The sequence below is a fragment of the Papaver somniferum genome, chromosome 1, assembly GCF_003573695.1.
Source record: "Papaver somniferum cultivar HN1 chromosome 1, ASM357369v1, whole genome shotgun sequence".
Lineage (NCBI taxonomy): Eukaryota > Viridiplantae > Streptophyta > Magnoliopsida > Ranunculales > Papaveraceae > Papaver > Papaver somniferum.
Window position 1 is genome coordinate 245,152,339 of NC_039358.1, and position 20,757 is coordinate 245,173,095.

Consider the following 20,757-nt stretch of genomic DNA (forward strand, 5'->3'; position numbering starts at 1 on the left):
ATTCGCTGTCAAATAAGTATCTACCAAATTATCACACCATAGAATTGGCGCCGAAATTGAAAATCCCAGTTCCAGTAATAACGACTGAATCCAAACCAATTCTGACGTCGCAATGGCAACACCTCTATATTCCACTTCTGTGCTGGATCTCGAAACCGTTTTTTGTTTTCTGGCACTCCAAGAATTAGATTACCGCCAAAAAATACACAATAGCCGCTAGTAGATCTCCGATCATCTAAACTACCAGCCCAGTCAACATCTGAATATGCCTGAAGAGAAAAGTCTGTGGACGGGCTAAGATGTAAACCATAGTCAATTGTGATCTTCAGATAGCGAAGGATGCGTTTGACACTCTCCCAGTGTTCGACATAAGGATTATGCATATATTGACAAACTTTATTTACAGCAACAGAGATATCTGGCCGAGTAAGATGAAGATATTGTAAAGCACCAACAACGCTGCGATATAAAGTAGGATCAGACATTTTCTCAGTACCTTATTCCCGCATCTTAGCATTTGACGACAATGGGGTAGAAACTGGTTTAACTCCATCCAGCTTCGTTCGCTTCAGCAGATCCGATACATATTTCCGTTGTGTGAGTGCTAGTTCACCATTTTTGCGCAACACCTCTATGCCGAGAAAGTAATGAAAATCCCCCATATATTTAATAGCAAATTCGGAACCAAGATCCCGTATGAGATTATTAATGGATTGTGGATCTGAGCCTGTGACTATAATGTCATCAACATAAACAAGTAAATATGTAATCGAAGACGATGTTTTTAAAACAAAAAGAGATGTATCCGCCACAGAACCCTTGAACCCAAGAGCTAATAAATAAGTATTCAACCTTGAGAACCAAGCCCTCGGAGCTTGTTTAAGACCGTACAGAGACTTGTGAAATTTACACACATGAGTAGGACGATTCGGATCCACAAAGCCAGGGGTTGCTTCATATAGACATCTTCATCTAATCGACCATGCAGAAATGCATTCTCAACATCTAGTTGCTTCAAAGACCAATTATGCATTACCGCAATCGAGAGAACTAGTCTGATAGTGCATGGTTTTATAACCGCGCTGAAGGTCTCACTGTAATCAACAACCTCTTGTTGATTAAAACCCTTCGCAACAAGCCGAGCTTTGTAGCGTTCAATGCTGCCATCCGAGTTTTGTTTTACACGAAAAACCCATTTGGAACCCACGATATTCATACCAGGCATTTGTTTTACAAGTGAGTACGTACCATTTAGGATAAGAGAATTGATATGGTCGCCCATTGCTGCTCTCCAATGTGGTAATTTACAAGCCTCCGTGTAGCAAGAAGGTTCCATAAAGTTTGAGTCCAACAGGGGATGTTTGGTGGCCAAGAGACTGAATTTTTGGGCAGGCTTCACTATTCCGGACTTTGATCGTGTCTGCATGGAGTGAGTAGGTACAGCTGCACCGGCGTCGATGTCTGCTGGAGGTAGAGACGAAGAGAGCAATGGAGATGATGACGTTGTTGACGCAGCAGCAGACAAAGTTGCAGAGGTCGGAACTGGAGAGCCAACAGGAAGTAACGCTTGCTGTGTCGTAGCAACAGTTCCAATGGTAGAGGAATCAATGGTAACAGGAGAACCATGACGTGAAGATTCAGCAACTGGTGGTGTAGCACTTGCAGTTTGCTCAGCAGAAGTATCAACAGCAGTTACAGGGAAATTTTGGGAAGCACAGCCAAGAGTCGTATTTTGAAAAGGTGAATGAAGAAAGACACTTGTGTCAGATGGAATCATACCTTGCGATGACTGGGTTCCTTGCTGCTGCTTGGCCTTGAATGAGAATGTTTGTTCAACAAAACGAACGTGACGAGAAACATATATTCGTCCACTTTCTCGATGTAGACAAAGGTATCCTTTGTGTGCATTGTTATATCCTATAAACACACACGGCAAAGATCGAGGTTCTAGTTTATTGGAGTTGTAAGGACGTAAACACGGATATGCTAAACAGCCAAAGACCCTAAGAAAAGAGTAATCAAGTTTTTTGTTGAACAATAACTCTAATGGAGTTGTAGAGACAATTTTAGATTTTGGAAGACGATTTATCAGGAAGCAAGCCGTTGAAAAAGCGTCGGACCAATAAGAGTAGGGAATTGATGCTTGGAAAAGAAGTGCTAAACCAGACTCAGTGACATGTCTAATTCGCCTTTCAGCAATTCCGTTTTGTGCAGAGGTATGGGGACAAGTGAATCTGTGCTGAATGCCAGAATCATTTAAATAAGATGTGAACTTTTTGTACTCTAAAGCATTGTCAGACTGAAAATTTTTTATCTTGTGATTTGTCAGATTTTCAACTTGTTTTCGAAAGAGAATAAATATATTTAAGGCTTCAGAACGTTGAACCATCGGAAAAATCCAAGTAAAATGGGAATAAACATCCATAATTAACATGTAATACCGAAAACCAGTTCTAGAAAATTTTGGTGAAGTCCAAATGTCAGACACAACTAAACTCAAAGGAATATCATAAGAAGTACTACTGTGAGAGAAAGGTAATCTCTTACTCTTGCTTACATGACACGAATGGCAGTAATCAAAAGACTTATTCGAAATAGGTAAAGAGAATCTACGACAAATGCTTGAGACAGTTCTTATCATTGGGTGACCTAGACGCTGATGCCACACTGGCAGAGTTGAAGCAACATGAACTTGGGGTTTGATAATATGATCTAGCTTGTCCAAGCCGTCAAAGATGTAAAGACCATTCCTATTCAGGCTGCGCAGCAACAACTCCCCCGTCATATTGTCATTCACAAAAAATTGAGAAGAGTGAAACTCAAAGAACACATTATTGTCTTTACAAAATTGTGAAACAGACAGTAGGTTTTTGTTTATATTGGGAACATGGAATATGTGATTTAACGAAAACATCCTGGAATTAAGAGTAAATGTTGCATTGCCAACATGAGAAATAGGAACACTATTACCATTTCCAACTTGTACTTGTTCAGTCCCGTCATACTCATGAGGAATAGACAAATTTCTGAAATCCGATGTCATATGATGTGTTGCGCCAGAGTCAGTCACCCAGTTGTTGGTTGTATCCGATCCTGGAAGAGCAATATAAGCGGCCAGAGTTCTTGGTTTAGGAGTAGAAGATTTCTCATACCGAAACCAGCATCTAGGAGCCTGATGACCATCTTTTTTGCATATCTGACAGGGTTCCTCAGATGTTTTGTTTGACTGCTGTCCACATTGTTGCATGTTGAAACGTTTCTGCTGGTTGTTGGATTGGTATTGTGGATTGTGATAACTGAGGTGATTCTGTGAACCACGGTTTTGATGGTGCATCTTGGAACTAGATTTGAACTGTGGTGTGAGTCTTGAGACAGCTACATTGACAGCCGGTTGTTGGATGGAGGACAGCTGCTGTTCGATTCTCATATCAAAAGTGAGAAGATGAGAGTAGAAAGTCTCCATATCCATGTCGTCTTTTGTACTCAGTGCCGTGAAAATGGGATCATAGGATTGATTCAAACCATTACTTATTGACTGCATTTTTTCATCATTGGATACATCATATCCAGTTGCTGCAAGCTGTTCAAATAGATTTTTAGCATCAATTAAATATTTTTTGAGGGACTTGTTACCTTTGTTCATAGAATGGAGTTGTTTCTTAAGACTCATCATGTGAGCTCTTTTTTTGGAGAAAAGTAGCTTTCTAGTTTATCCCATACCGCTTTGGCAGTATCCAGACCACGTACATGACACAGAACTTCCGGTGTTAGTGTTGAGTTGAGCCAACCAACAATAAGAGAGTCCTGTGCTTCATATTCTGTATAGAGGGGATTTATTTTATCTAAATCAGGTAGAGTTCTAGGTGGGATTTCTTTACTTCCATCTATAAAACCAGTTAAACCATATCCTTTTAAGATTGGTTTGAATTGGGTTTTCCAGAGAGAGTGATTTGTTTCTGTGAGTTTTAGGGTGACAAGGTGATGAATTTGGATATTTCTCATGCTGTTTGTGGTGGCTGCCATTGTTGTTCTCGTTTTTTTTTTTTTTTGGTTGGTATTGGTTTCTTTGCGGAAGTGTGTGTTGGATCGACTCGTGATACCAACTTAGAAAAGGAATTTGGTGAATATCTTCCACAGTTATCTTGTGGAGATATGCTTCTTATTTATATTAGGAAAAATATTAGATTTGTTACAGATTTAGAATATATCCTAACAAACATAAGAAGAATTCAAAACTGTTTAAAGTCCTAGTTTGTAGCCTATGGACTAGAGTTGTTGAGAGTCTTTGGGAAGACTTGGTGTGTTAACTAAGTCACATACTAACAGAGAGTAATGGTTAAGAAAAGGCACAAAGACACAGAGGAGGTAATCAATGAAGAGAAGAGGCTGATCTTCAAATGGGGTTCCATCCCAAACTGGTTCTCTATTGTATCATTCAGAGATTTTGTATTTTAAATTGGTCTGCAATACTTGATTATAATTTGGATAAGCATTGATGAGGAAGGGAAACAAAAAAAACAATATGACTAAAATGAGGGACATAAGAGATAACTTGTGTCCTCAATATCGACTTATATTAATCTCAACGCCAGTTATTACCAAATAGATAATTTTAAACGTTATTTTGACTATGGGTCCCAAAAAAGTGACCACTATTGCGTTTAGGTCCTAGAAAGTATTGAATTAGAGTTTGGGTCCCAGGACCAAAATTGACCGTCTTGACTGTTACAAAAAATATTTTTATTTTAATTAACTTTATAATTTTTTTTGCCGCGACTGTCCGTTAGTTACATTCAGATCCATATATTATAGAACACCTTTTATTACCTCCCGATCTGGATCGGTTGTGTCGATTAAAAGCCAAACTGGAATTCATAGTTGCGTATTGATATACAGAAACTTGATTAAAGATGAAGAACCTAAAAAACTCCCTCCATCACCATTACCTAAACCACCACCATGCCTCCTCTCTCTATCTCACTATCCATCTATGCTTAAAAAAGGATCCCAACAGCTATAAATTCCCCCATATCTTTATATTTCAATCGTAAGTTCTTAAATAAATCAAGGCATACAATAAGAGGTATCCTTTTCTTCTATCTTGCTGATGTATTTGGAGTTTCCCGATAATTATCATCAAATTGATTATTCTCCAATCAACCACTTTTCTTCAAAAGTCACCAATTAGATAGAGGGGAAAGAAAATCCCTTTGGAAGATAAAATCAAACAATCCAACACAATCAATTTATAAGAAAATTCTGATTTTAAGTTCCAAATTATCGGTATTTTCATAAACATTCGATCATTTTAGTGTATTTGGATCAAAATCAACCAAAGACGATGGTATGTGTTAAATTTTTGAATCAACTGTTCACCATTGCAATTTGATTATCGTGTTTTTTATGTTTTGAAGAAGTAGTTTTTGATAAATTCACATTATAATTCAGGGTTACATAAGAGTAATGGATGAGTTAGTAAATAAAGGAATATCAAGATTTTAGTTAGTCGTTTCCATGTTTAACATACTTTTAAGACGGTCAACTAGGATCCTAGGACCCAAACTCTAATTTAAAATTTTCTGGGACCCAAACGCAACACTGATCACTTTTTTGGGACCCAAAGTAAAAATATCCCTAATTTTAATCGGTATGACTCAACATAAGAAAATCCTACGAAGTGTATGTTGCAGTAATAATACAAAAGTATGATCACGAAATTCTCAAAGAGTTTATTCTATTTTCAGTTTATAAAAACATAATAGATTTTAACTTCTGAGCATATATGAAATATCATCTCGATTCCATAAAAACACAAAGGAACAAATATATCATAAGTCTTTTGCAATAATTAAACCAATAATGATTACATATATTGTCCTTAACCGAAATTCATCAAGTATGAACAAATGTTCATTAAGCTTAGTCATTATATTTCAAGAAGTTTCTTAACTTGGTAATTAGTTCTCGACTCGAAATTCTTGATATGCTTAATAGTCCAATTAGGTATGCGACATCGTCTCATATATAGAAAGATGAATATAACTTGAGAAATTAATAGGTGGTTCAGTCTTCACTTACCTTTTGTTCAAGAAGTTCTCCAAAAGCTTCGGTTGATCTTCGCCTTCAAACAGTAGAACGCAATGATGACTTCCGCGATGCCTGTTTCTCAACTACACTTCTATCCTAATTTGAGACTTAACTAATGCTAGACTAGAAATCAAGATATAGTTTTGACAAGTAAATTTGACAACAAGCTTGAGATGAAAACACTTGTGAGTTCGACCGAGCAATGTTCTAACAAAACTAGATAATTCCATTGTTATTTTAGTTTTCGATTTTTGATTTGATTGACTAACAAATGTTGAACCTTTGATTGCACCTAGTTTTATTATTTTTGAGAACCTTCTCTTATGATATAAGGTCATTCAAACTAGTTCAAAGGATCGAAGAGATCGTCATAACTATTTTTAGATCTGAAGACAACTTGTGATCTTCTATTGTTAACAAACTTTGTTCTACGTTTGATCGATCATAAGTGGAATAAAGTTTTATATGCAGGTTCAACTGAAGAAAATTGAAGATTTCAAGACAAGAAGATTGTTATTATTAGTTTTGCATCTTGTGATATTTGTGCACACACCTTGATCGGATGGGTCCAAAAAAGATGATAGATTTGATTAACTAGTCGTATAGATCATTAATTATCATTTGGTGGTATTCTTCAATATCCAAATATGATAGCTTGTGAATCTAGGTTTAATTACTTCGGTAATCTATATCTTGATTGATCTAAACCTGACAAAGAAGTTTACTTGTTCAACGAAAGTGCCTTAGTCAAAACTCAATATATATTTATTCAAAGATTGATAGAGTGTTTACTAAACAACTTAGTTCCTTTACTGTTTGAAAGACGATCCAAAACATTTGACTGCAGAAGACTTTACATCAATAAAACTACTCAATATAGTGATTTCTTTCTTGGGATTAACGTGCGTTGGACAGAAAGTTGTAGGAGTAGATTACTTGTTCTCAACTAAACGAAGTTGTATTTTTTTATTTGTATAGCGTCTTAATTCTGAGAGTATTCAAAATTGGAATAGGTCCCGGGGTTTTCCTACATTTGCGGTTTCCTTGTTAACAGAATCTTTCTATGTTATTTACTTTACTTTCACATTATAATTGTTTAGTTATAATAAAGTAAACTATATTGTACATTAAACCAAAGCACTTGATATGGATCTTATAGTATATCGGTCTTGTACCGTAACTATTATCAATTGATTACCTTGTTGTTGTATTATCTTTACTTTTTCTATAGATGATCACATAAGGTATCAGACTTATAGGTTGATATATAAAATATCGTGGTGTACTTGGGTACCCTCGTTATTTCAGAGTTATTATCTTAGGTCTCTATAAGGTTTTCTTACCTTATTAACCATTCCTTGTTTGACGGTTGAGAACTAAAAGCTAATATTAAAAATCCTAGGAACTTGGTCCTTTTCCTCTGCCTATAAATGAAATGTAATACCCCATGAATATTGTATTCAAGAATTAACAACTCATTACATAAATGGTGAAGAGGAAGAAACCAAGACATCCACAAGGTATTTTGCAGCAAGGAGATTTATGGGAGGAGGATCACTTGGATTCAGTATCATTGACATCGGCAGGTATATATTCTATACAATATGCATACATATGTGGTTGTCATGTAGTTCAAAGATTTTGGCATCTAAAGAAAAGTTTTAGATAGTATGATTGCCCATTATATAGTATGTCATACTGTGTCTATATGAATCCATCATCATGTTCGGTGTATAACTACGTTGTCTATGGATCATGATTTATTACAATAAACCGTGTTCATTTTACCACTGCATAAATTAGCATATTTGAAGTGATTTATTACAATAAACCGTGTTCATTTTACCGTTGCATAAATTAGCATATTTGAAGTGATTCATGTTGGGTGTATAATTAAAATCATGTGTTTTTTGTCTCATGCAATCTTGGCTCGAATTATGCCTGAAACTGTTTAGGACATTGATCACCACCGTTTACTTATGTTACAAAGTATGCATGAATATAACATCATAATGGTTCACACATATTACTTACGTTTTAAAAGATTGATTTTTGTATTTAAATTTGCAAAACCATAACTGTCCATTTAAAAAAAAAACATGTTCAATTTTTTTTTTTTTGATCCTGATAAAGATTTAGGCTCACCTATAATGTTTCTTGTTTTTTTTGTATGCATGTTAGTCTTTGTTATATCAAACCCAAAAACTTAAGTAATGAGAATATGTTTTATATTTGTTTGTTAATGCTTCCTGGGTTGTTAAAGAAAAAATGTCTAATAAGGTCATAAGTTTCTCTGTTTGACATTAAAGTTGACATTTGAATTAGACCGTGATTGTTTCAGTTTGACCATAATATTTACTTTGATTGTTAACTTTGATTGTTTGGTCATTGATTTTTTGCGTTGGCATATCTATTGTGTTTGGACTTTGACGGAACAAGTTCTTAATTTGTATGGTTTACACTTGGTTAGGTTCAAATGTTATCTAATTTGAACATGTTTATCATAAAACTAATTTATGAATAATGAGATTTCTCCCATGAAATACCCATCATTGTGCTTCCGCTTATTAAAATCATTTATGAATAACCTATAATGATTTTTCACCGAACGAATTTATTAAATGAACGAGAATATTTTATAAACTTATATTGCATTATGACATGGTGTATGTGAGAGTCGATTATGCTATGCTTCTAGCTCAACGTTGACTTTTAATTATATTAGATTATTTTGCTTAAGTTTATTATTTCTGGACTCTTTAGCTATCATTATAGTGATATTTGAGTGTTATAACTTAGCAATAATCGTAATGTGTTATTGTAAGCAAAAATTTACCAAACCGTAAAGTTAGGGTTTCACAGTTACCGAATTATTATGATAACGACATTATTGTTAAGTTATTTATCAGTGATGTCAAAATAACTTTTTGGCCATATTCATCAATTGTTAAATGCTTACACTATTGTTTACTTATATATATTAGAACAAAAATTACCCACGGGTGATTTGAGTTCACATATTTAAGAGAAAACTAAAGGATATGATTTTATTAATTTGATTATATATTGTGGATCTGAATCGTTTAACTATGAAGGAGTGTTTAATGTCATTATCTTTATTTTCTACCATGGGTACCAATTTGACCATATTTTCTAGACATAAAATAAAGATAAAAATTAAATAAATTACACATGATTTCATGTACACATTGTATTATAATCGTATCCAAGTACTAATAAGTCTTTTAATTGCTCGCATGGTAATTTTGACACTATCTTACAATTTTCTTACAATTCTTTGCATTTCTTCAACAAACCCACAACTTTGCATTCCTGCAACAAAATTAGTGCATTCCCACAAGCTAAACCTTTAAATTTATCATGGAACATTGCTTAATTATTCCGTATCTCGCTTTACCTACTCGTAGAAGATTATGCATTATTTAATGGATCCAAATATTTAATATCTCACCCCAAGCTTACGACATAAAGATAGGGTGTTGTTAATGCTATTATTGTAGTGAGTCGGTGGGAAATAAGAAAAACTAAAAATGTATCCTACCGAGGATGTGAGTTTAAAGATTCTTTAATTTCATTTCTTTATTTTGATTTACGTGCAAGAAAATAAAAATAATTTTTCAAGCAATACATCCTTTATGAAGCTTCTCCGACCATTAAATTCCTCTATAGAAACCTCGTAAGTTGTTTCCTGTATTATTAATGTGCTTCGACGTAGTTTACTTAACTTCAATTTACTCATGACATGCTCACAAATAAATGTTTGATATTAGTGTTTTAGGGTTACTCATAATTGTTTATAATCAATTAAATTTATGATCAGATCAAATAGTCTTATATCATTAAGTGGGACTGTGCAATATCATAAGAAAAGTTAACGTGGTATTTGGAATTGTACATGTTTGATGCATTTTTTAGTTATCACCACAAGGGTACTTAATTCTTATGTTGTAAATGTGGTGTATTCTGAGTCCTCTTAGTACTTAATTCACAAGTAGTTTTCGTTCACACTTTTAAACAAACATTAAGATTATCTAAATATTTCATATATATGTATAATAATAGCCACACAGAGGTGACTCCAAATCATAATGTGTTATTATGACAAGATGAACATTAGATTAATATGAGTTTGTTAGTACATTTTAGGACGAGATTCACCCACAGGTGATTCTAGTTGTCGTATTGGACAAACAAAGTGTGTATCTTGAAAAGATAAAATATCCACATATATTTTTCACGACTGGATTTGATCCTGGATAATGTGTTACCCACATGAAAGTATGATTGAAGGAATGAAACTATCATATGGTTAGCTGATATATATCTCTATATGACATACCAACTTTTGTTCTTAAACTATGAGTTATTTTATAAAAGGTCGTATGTTTATAGTGAAATTAGGGTTTGGGTCGTGAAACATGCCGTTTATGCATTAGGTTCGTAACTAACTTTTACCATTTGATCTATTTGCTAAAAACACCTTCTTCTTCGTTCATCAACGATTAATCGTCGATTCAAAAAAAATTCATCGTCGATTAAACTCATTGTATAAAAGCATGAAAGGAAAGGAAAAATTAGGTCATTCTTCGTCGAATAAACCTCCTATTGAAGCAGAGAAACCACCTCCCAGACTCCAGAGATGACAACAATAAGATATGAATCGAAATACCACTGTTTATTTAAGCTCTTTCTCGATCTTTCAGTTAGTTCAAAGATTTTAGGTATGAAAAACAGTTTCAAAATTTGATTACGGCTGGGAGTTCTTTGATTCCCAGCCGTAAATAGGTAACACGGTTGGGATATGTTGAATACCCAGCCGTTTAATTGTAACATGGTTGGGAGATATAAGAACTCCCAGCCGTTTTAGTTTTCAGGGATGGGAAATTGTTGAATACCTAGCCGTAATTTTGTCCGATGCGTACGACCTAGAAATTTCCCATCTCCAAAGACTGAATCACACCTGGGACTTTCCTAGCCGTATACGTCTCTGAGATCGAATTATTTTTCAGCGGTAGTGGTAACGTCTAGGTTTTGTTCTCCGTAATTGGTTTTCCAAACCGTAAATCATAGTTTCCTAGCCGATTTTATTAGGAGGCTAGGTCATCCTATCCCTAATACGAGAAACAAATGAAAACAAAAATAATCCCAGCCGTTATGTTTTTTACGGCTTGGTTGATAAATCAACTTCCCATCCGTTATTATATTTGCGTCTGGGAGTTTCTATTTTTCCTAGACGTTTTTTATTTGCGTCTTGGACTTTTGATAAACATCCCATCCGTAATTATGTTTTCGGCTAGGTTTTTCCTAGATTTCCCAAACATTGTGACTTATCTTCTTTTGCATTTTGGTCTGTTTTGTCTTTAAACAGAAAAGAAGAAAAGAGGAAGAGAAGCTCAGCAGAAGTAACACCTTCTAGTGAGCCCACTCCGCAACCCCGTCACGGAAAACCATTGGGTGTGAATGTAAGGAATGCAAGTGAAGTTGCAGGAGGAAATGATGGTCTTGCAGTTACTGAAGGAAATCAAGGTGAAGTTGCTAGGAAATGAAAGTGTTGATGCTGTTGGTGAAGGAAATGTAGATGCTGTTACTGAAGGAAATGTAGATGATGTTACTGAAGGAAATGTAAGAAATCAAGGTGTACATACTGTTACTGAAGGAAATCAAGGTGTACTTTCTCTTACTGAAGTTGCCACTTCTAGTGCTGCTCTTGATAAATGTGTAGTTGTTAGTGAAGTTGGTAGTTCGTGGTGCTGCTCTTGATAAAGGTAAAGCAGTGGTTGAGGAGAAAAAGAAGGATGGAAAGAACAAGTATGCACCAAAGCATAAAACAAGAGACATTATTGATGCCATGGAATTTTTACCTAAAAAGAAGAATAGGAGACCTTAGGGTTCGCCAAGAGATCGTTCTATCTTGATTGGTTACGAGTCATCATGGGCTTCTAGAGTCTGTGCCGCAAAGGTAATAAATCAAACTTAGTATACGTTTTTTTTCATTTTATTATGGATCTTCAATCGTAACAACCAAAATTTTATATTATTTGTAGTTTCCCGATAAAACGGTTCCTAAACTAAAGCACCAACAACCAAAGTTTTGACCGTTGGAGGGTGAGCATGGTGAGCATCCAGCTGTGGTATCTTTGGTAAAAGATTCTGGTTATGGTCCGGGATCGAGGCGCTGCAGATGTCATATGATGTTGTGACCGTTTGTAATTTTAGAGAAATATTCTGGCCCGAAACTACGACTTTCCAACTCCCATTCGGCGAGATGACTATGACTTCGGATGATGCAAAGAAAATCATCGGTCTTGCTTTGCAAGGAAAGAGCGTGTATGAGGATTTCAACAATTCTATACCTTATGATGAGATTTATGTCTTGGCTAACCACTATCTTGGATGAAGCAAATGTAAAGCGGAAGAAGAGTTTGAGATTGGTAATGGAGCCAAGCCCAGAGCTGAAAGGAAAAATTAGACAACCGGGTGAAGATTATGAAACAGTTAATAAGTCAAGGAAGATTAACCTGGTTCGTTTGAGGGGGGAGTTTGAGGATTCTAACCGTAAGACCAAGAATGGAGAGATCGTGATGGACGATGAAAGAGCTAGACATACGGCTATAGCTTACTTGTTGCACGCTCTTGGGACCGTCTTTTTTCCTGATTTCTCAGGAAACAAGGTAAATGCTTGTTTTTTGTAGTGGTTGCTGACTCTCAGTCTCGATCCAGAAACAAGCGAGATTCCTAGGTACTCGTGGGGCACCGCCCTCCTTGCTAGTGTGATGGAGAATCTTTGCAAAGCTTCTAAATGGAACATAACACAAATTACGGGTTGTGTTTCTCTTATCCAGGTATATTTTTGTGTTAATATAACAAATGTTGGTCTATTTTACTTTTGTGTTAATTGATTAATTTTTGTTCCGTAGTCATGGGTTTACGACCATTTCAAATCCTTGATGCCTACTCGGGATAAAACATGGCCTCAAGAGAAACCTACAGGAGGAAGATACCCCTTTGGAGGGACCCAACACAAGGGTAAGGAGAACGAAATGGTCGCAATGAGGAGAAAATTGGATGCTTTGACAATTGATGATGTGGATTTTGATCCTTATTTGAAACTTGATGAGGATGGAGATGATGAAGTTGGTGATAGAGTATTTCAGATGTGGTGACCTATACATGACATTTGTTACATTCAACCGGGTTCGTATTTGGATCATCGTAGAACGCTCTGCCAATTAGGTTTTGTCCAGAAAATTGTACCTCAAGAATCTCGATTTCCACTGAGCGTAGACAACTCCATATTTAAAGAAAAAGAGGTTAGATTGAAGTATGAAACAACAATAGATCCGTCGCTCGAAGATTGGAATGCTCGTTCCCAACCATCAAACAAAATGAGTAGAAGAGCTCTTGAAGCTTCTCATGGGACATCCGAAGAAGATGCCAATTACATGGAATGGTATCAAGAGTGGGCTCATCCTTATGTGGGAAATGTGGATCCCGAGGCGCAAAGATATTTGAAGAAAGCGGCGAAAGAGAGTTCAAATCAGTGGAAAAGATAAATGAACAAAATGAATGGGAGAATATGGTGGTACGTATACTACTAATCATGTTTATAAATATTTTTTTTGTTGATTAGCTATGAATAAGTGTATTTTATATGAAAAATAAGTTGAACGAGTTAATTGGGTATCCAAGCATATCACCCGTATGATTGATTCGAGAGAGCAGTTAACCGTCCCTGAACTGAGATTACTTCGGAATCGAGTCCAAGGCATAATACTCCCTGAGAAAGGAGGTTTATATCCTCAAGAAGATGACCGATCAACGAGAAATAAGAGGGATAGGTCTCCTTCTTCTAGGGACGACTCGGATACTCCCCCCCCCCCCCCGTGAGCAAGCTCCATCAAAGTAAGGAAAATGCGGCAAAAAAGGAGGCTGTGCTGGAACAAGTGCTCGAAGTGGAAAAAAGAAGGCCGTACTGGAAAAAGTGCTGCTCGATGTGGACGTGGTGGAGGTAAAAAGGCTCCCACTCAAGCTGGTAAGAGAAAAGGAGTTAAATGAGGTAAAAAGGTTAGAGTTGTAGAACCAGTTGTTGAACGGGACTAAGAAGACGATTTGGATGCGTTTTTACAAGAGTCTTCTGGGAAGGAATCAAGTGAATGACAATCTACTAGCTTTTTAGTATTTTACTTCGTGAATATTTTGCTATTTAAGCCTTTGACATTTTACTGTTTTCGTTCTTTGGTTAAGGATTGAGATGGATAGATTTTTATAACTTTGCATTTATGAATTAATGTTAGCCTTTCAATGTGTTTGTGTTTAATCTTAGAAAAATGAGGAAAAAAACAACATCATTGTTTTTTCAGACATTTTCGGCTAGGTCTTTGCTTCACAATACCTAACCGAAAATACCCATAAATGTTGGAAAAAAAACTTGATTGCCGTAAAAGATAAAATGGTTAGGAACTCCCAGCCGTAAAACTGTATACGATTAGGAAACCCGTCCGTTTTGCATCAACGGTTGGAAAATACCTATCCGTTTTTGGTATGAATTCCATGAACTACATTGAGTACGTTTACGGCCAGGTTTCTAAGCCGTTCTGGTTTCACGGTTGGGTTTTATATCCGTAAATTTATTTACGTCTAGGTCGACCTAGATACTATCTAGCCGTTAGCACTAAAACGGTCGGGAAACCCATCCGTTCTTGTTTACGGTTGGGACATTCCTGGCCGTTTGTTTCTCTGTTAAACCCCCCCAAAAAGACTCCTACATGAAGGCCAGATATCCTAGCCGTAACTATGTTCACGGACAGGAATCCTATCTGCTTCTCTAATCAATAGTAAAAAATCAGGTATACGACCAGGAATCCCAACCGTAACTCTGGCAGACCACCAACTCTGCAGGTCACACAGAATTACGGCTGGATGTTCCTTGAATTTCCCAGCCGTAAGTATCAATAGTTATGATTTTAACTATGGAATGGAGAAAATGGAATGGTTATGATTTTAACTTGGAAGCTCAATTCGCCATCATCAAAGACTTCTTAATACATCGAAAGGGATGTTACTAAAACCAACATTGTAATGAGGATATATCAAGCATGTAATGAGTTTTATTGTGGTCTAGTTAATGAATGTATTAGTAATTTTCAATCATAGTATGTAATCAAAAAATTTCTCAACTTTCAAATCTAATTACGGCCGGGAATCTTTTGTAAACCCATCCGTTTTACAGACTCAGGTTATTCAGGGAAGGATAACATCCAGAAGTTCGTATATTCCTGTCCGTTTTATGTAATTACGACTTGGAGTTCCTTATTTCCCAACCATTATCTGGTGTTACATCCGGGAACGTATGATATCCCAACCTTTTTCGTTACTTTCGGCCACGTCGACAAGTTTACCCAGCTGATATTGCAAAAAATTCCTGAGTTTCTTTCAGATTTTCGACGGATTTGAACTGATAAAATTGATGTTAGGAGTTGATTATAAGATTATCTTGAGTTTTGTGATAAAGGGTTTCGTCATTTGTCTTCAAAATTTGTCAAAACGTTTTCACCAAAATCACCATTTTTCCTTCTTCAAAACTCAAAAATATCATGTTTTGATTTGTATAAGATTAATATTTTGATTAGCCTAACCGATACACTAAGACTGATTAGTTGGATTAATCAATTTTATTAGCACTAATCAAATTAAGGGTAAATTAGATATTAGAGAAAAATATAGATAAGTGATCATACAAGTTGTTATTTCATGACCCCAAAAATCTCCCAAAAACCCACCCTTTTTAAGCCCAATAGTAGAGTTTTTTTTTTTTTTATTATAAAACTTTAATTGGCAAGTGAAGAAAGAGATGCGTGTCATACGACCAGACACGTCGGTTGGATATTGTGGGTGGTTGGACATAATTCGAGGGGGTCAACCAAGTTTGTGGGTGCATGAACATGGGAAATGCGCTATGGTTTCCAACGAGTCTAATTTCTTCACATTATAGAATATAAATTCAACCATTTACAGTCAACTCCATTCCCCATTTTCTAATTTATCAAACCAAATTTCTCTATCTGTTTTTGATGCAGATACTAAAGCTTGGAAAGATACAATTGTTCTCGAGCAGATGATGCAGATAAAATCTTAAGCATGAGAATACCTGCATATTTTACAGACAGGCTGATCTGGACTCTCACAAGGAATGGTCAATTTACGGTTAAATCTGCCTATAAAAATTGGTGGACATCAAGACTAATGCAGCTGAGACTCACGATGCGAATATCAATTTACTATGGAAACAGTTGTGGAATTTGGACACTTTACCTAGAATATAAACTTTTTTATGGAAGTGCATGAATGACATAATACCTTCAAGTAAACGCATGGGAAGAGTAATGCAATATTTTGCAGATATATGCGGCATGTGTAATCAAGTTGTTGAAACAACTAAGCACATAATATGGGAATGTCCTTTTGCTCAGGCTCTTTGGATTTCAATACCTAGAGGTAGAAAAAGTATGGATGTCGCTGATATGCTGATATTACAGTGTATAGCTAGATTACCAGTTGGTTCACAAATGAGTTCATCAAATTAGATACAAACTGGATAGTCAAGATGGAAAATGCATGCTGGGATATTTGGAAAGAACGATGTATGTGTGTTTTGATGGGAAGAAGCCAAACCTTATGGAAACTATTCGTAGTATCCAATAACTCAACCAAACAACAGGATCAGGAATGAAGAGAATACAACAACATAGTTGTCACAACATCTTACTAATATTTCTCAAAATACCTGGATACCTCATATTGCTCTTACTTATTCTATATGTTGTGATGCTTCTTTTAAATATATTTTAATTGAAAATCACACAGGTATTAGTCTAATACTTCATAATGCTGCAGGTAAATTGGAACAAGGACGTTGCATCCATGAATGTAGACACCTAGACGAAGAGCATGCAGAAATTAAGGGGCTGAGGCAAGCTATGCTTTGGGCAGAGGTGTTTGAACTTAATGCTCAAACTGTAGTAGCAGCGACCAGAGGAAATTACCAGAAAGTTAGATGGGTGACTCAAACTTTGGCTTTGGAAATTATTAGTATGTTTAGCAAGTACCCATTCTAGACTTGCAACTTTATTAATATAAAGAATAATAAACCAGCAAGACATTCGCGTTTGTTTCAAATTAGTAAAAGTTGGATTCAGTATCCGCCAAATTTTATTGTGGAAGCACTATATGCAGACGCAAATGGTGTACTTAACCTTATTATCCAATAAAATTTTATTTTTTTTTTGATTTTTTTTAGTATCAAAAAAAACCTTCAAATAAAATAGGAAGAAATACTTCCGTCGGCTACAAATGTCAATTTCATCGTTGAGTTTGTTTCGTCAAATATAGTTTATGGGTCCATATTTGTATAATGGTTACCTGGTCAAACGTTCTTTCCTAACTCAACTAGTATTTCAAGAGGTGGTTGGGTGAAGATTTAACAAATCCAAATGTCGCACCATATCATGATTAGAGATCCGTAATTTTAGCAGAAATGTACGACAACCTCGATAAAACATTCATAGAGAAGACGTACACCACTTGTTTCAACGGCTTCATAGAGATAATATTTAAATTCTACTTTTCAAATTGAGTAATTATCCGAACAATAAAATGGTCAAAACATTAAATTACTAATTTATTTCTACTATTTGTGGTATACTTATTTCCATGTTGGTAAATACATCATTTACATGGTTATAGTGTCAAATTCATAGTTGTTTTAGCTATAATGTTTGCATTCTAACTTGTCGCTCTTGTTTTCCTTATTTTTTTTACTAGGTGACTAATTCCAGTACGAGTGAAAATGGCTACATACACGGAGGACTGTCTCGCGATCAAAAAACTTTGGGCTGGACGGGAGACCGTCCATTGTTTAGCTTCAAACCGGGGACTGGACGCGGGACATTTGGACTACCCATACCCCGTGTTTTAGGGATAAGTAGTCAAATCCAAACCTGTTCTTGAGAGAACCTCGCATTTCTATTCCAGTTCCGAAACCCCTAACTGGCATTAACAAAACTAGGGTTTTAATTTCGAATCCAAGAGAGGAAACAACACAGAGAGAGGTTCTTCTTCAGATCCAAAATGGTGAAGTTTTTGAAACCAAACAAGGCCGTAATCGTCTTACAAGGTCGATTCGCTGGTCGTAAAGCAGTGATTGTGAAGCAATTCGATGAAGGAACTCGTGAGCGTCCTTATGGTCACTGTTTGGTAGCTGGAATCATGAAATACCCAAAGAAAGTCATCCATAAATTCAGTCCCAATTTTTACACTGCTAGTTGATAGTTCTCTCTCCTAGCAACTGCTCTCAACTATCAACTACCAAGCTGGTCAAATAGGTCACTACTCGCACTTGGTGATGTAAGCACCAATCTTAGTACCCTCGAGCTAGGAATGACCCATAAATATGGTTGCAATCTGGGAAATAAGTGTTCCAAAGGAAAATAGAAGCTTTCCTACCAGGCTTAAGATTTCAAGCTGCCCATTAAGATGAGATGAGATCTGTTCAAACTTAGATTAATCCACTACCCTGATGCGAACGGTGTACTAGCTAGCAAAAGTATTTTTAATTTATCACATCTTCTTGAAGTTAAAACAAACCAGTTTGCAAATGAAGATTAAACTGAAAAGAAGATGACAAATGTCTTCTTCTTTTTCTAAAATTAATAATTAAAAAAAGTGGCATAATCTTAGAGCAACCTTTACTGGATCAGAAGAACTAACATAATAAAAAAGGCAACACTGCTGCTGGATCAGGAGAAAATAACATACTTATATAAAATCCTGCGAAGTCTTCAATTTTGGATAAGTTCCTTCTTCTTCAAATGCAACGCTGCTGCTTTTTCGTGCGGCCTTTTCCCTTTTTGGATCTGGATCCGGCTTTGTTTATGCATGGTTCTAGACAACAAGTACACAGGAGAATTGTAATTAGTAAGGGTGGACAGGGAAAGTTGTGACACATTAACTACTACTTTTGTAATTAGCTTGTTCACAAACTGAAGTGTATAAAACCACACCGACGCACCTTCTGCAGAATCAATTTCCAGAATTCGAACCTGACTTTCCAAATCGATTAATAACACAAAATGGGGTTGCCCATATTCCAACAGTCTGAATGCTTTCTCCGATGTATTTTTTACTTTGTTTTCCAGCAGCTACATACATTGAACAAAGAAAACAAACTCGTGGGAATGCTCCAGAAAGTAAAGTAAGAACCAACAAGTAAGTATGACTGATGACTTTCTAGTGTGTACCTTGTACTTGCTAATTGTGGCTTCGGGATCACTGATTTGGAAATTGAGATAACCATCTTGGTACTTGGACGTATCAGCTCCTAGCATTTGGAGATTAGCAAGTACACTGGATATTTCTTTATCGACAGCCTCTAGGCGTTCATCATCATCACGATAGTCGACGTCTTCCTCAAATTGTGAGTTTTCCAGCATCCACTTGTTAAATTCCTTATCCTCTAGGAGGGGGGAGTGACGAGATTTCAAAAAAAACGGACATAACAGTTTTCATCTGTTATGAAGCAATCCAACAAACAAATTAATTTCAAAGGGCAGGGGCATTCAAGGGCAATCCAACAAAGAAAGCAGGGGAATTCAAGAGCAATTAGAACCTGGAATAGCTGTTTTTTTGCTCTCAAATCCTCGAGAATAGCCTCCTGAAGAATCAGATGGTTTTTATTGTTGATATCCTTGAGTATAGCCACAAATCCCTGGCAAAAAGAAACCCAAGTCATGATCAGTATTATCTGGGCATAAATCGATTTTGATTTTGGTAGAAAGAAAGAATAGGTAGTACTTACTTTAAGGATTTCCAAGTCCTGGAATGCAACATCAGCGGATGAATAAAGACCTGAAAGCAAATTGGCGCAGGTATCTTTGTGAAAGCTTAGAAGGGTGTCAATCTTTTCTTCATCGGTGAAATCCGTCGGATCTTTCAGAATTGCCAACATATGATTCCTGGAAAAATTAAATTAATTACTAATCGGATACCGAATTAAGCTTAGAAGGTAACTTTCAATCTAGAAATCAAGATGTAACAAGTACCTGTGGGCATCGGAATATTGATAGTCTACCAGGCCGCTTCCACCCTTCTCAATGATCTCCAAATAAGCCATCCTCATCCTAGAGTAAAAATAACAGGGAATAGATACATTAGAAGAAGAATCGAACAACAACAATACATCCAAAATTTAATTGTAATACCTCCTCGGTTCCGGTTCCATTTTTTTTTCTCCAAATGAATTGGGGTTAGGGTTTCGTTTTCGCGAGGTTGATGAAGAAGCTCTAACACCCAAGTCTATTTCCTTAACCCACCTCAATTAGGAATCCGGGTTATTCCCGTTTGTTCTCGAAAATTTTGAATTTTGCTTAGCCACCACGTGGATCAGCAAATGATTTTTTTTTACAACTTTATTATTGGGCTTCGACCGGGTGTAATTTTGGGGCTTAAAATGTTATGTGGAGATTAAATGGTATAGGGGAGATTACATTTATGCGAAAGTTCACAAATTTCCTCGTATATTTTCATTTAAGACATTTCTATCCTTTCAATAACGGATTTTCATTAAATGTAAGAAAAAAACTGAAAATCAAAAGA

At 36.0% G+C, this 20,757-nt stretch overlaps 1 protein-coding gene across 1 annotated transcript; it reads right to left on the minus strand.

Moving 5' to 3' along the window:
* Positions 1 to 18,711: 18,711 nt before the first annotated feature.
* LOC113339884 lies at positions 18,712 to 20,460 on the minus strand. The gene is made up of 7 exons (XM_026585107.1): positions 20,364 to 20,460; positions 20,205 to 20,282; positions 19,961 to 20,117; positions 19,772 to 19,870; positions 19,404 to 19,671; positions 19,175 to 19,304; positions 18,712 to 19,047 (listed from the first exon to the last, which is right to left on the minus strand). The coding sequence occupies exons 1-5, from the start codon at positions 20,381 to 20,383 to the stop codon at positions 19,612 to 19,614; spliced, it is 414 nt and encodes a 137-aa protein (XP_026440892.1). The 5' UTR covers positions 20,384 to 20,460; the 3' UTR covers positions 18,712 to 19,047; positions 19,175 to 19,304; positions 19,404 to 19,611.
* Between the last annotated feature and the right edge of the window lie 297 nt (positions 20,461 to 20,757).

Excerpts from the sequence above, each read along its gene's own strand:
- LOC113339884 (XM_026585107.1), bottom strand. The coding sequence starts at position 20,383 with ATGGAACCGGAACCGAGGAG. Across the intron at positions 20,283-20,363 it reads ATGGAACCGGAACCGAGGAG|GATGAGGATGGCTTATTTGG; the intron begins GTATTACAATTA and ends TTTTTACTCTAG. Across the intron at positions 19,871-19,960 it reads AGGACTTGGAAATCCTTAAA|GGATTTGTGGCTATACTCAA; the intron begins GTAAGTACTACC and ends TCTTTTTGCCAG.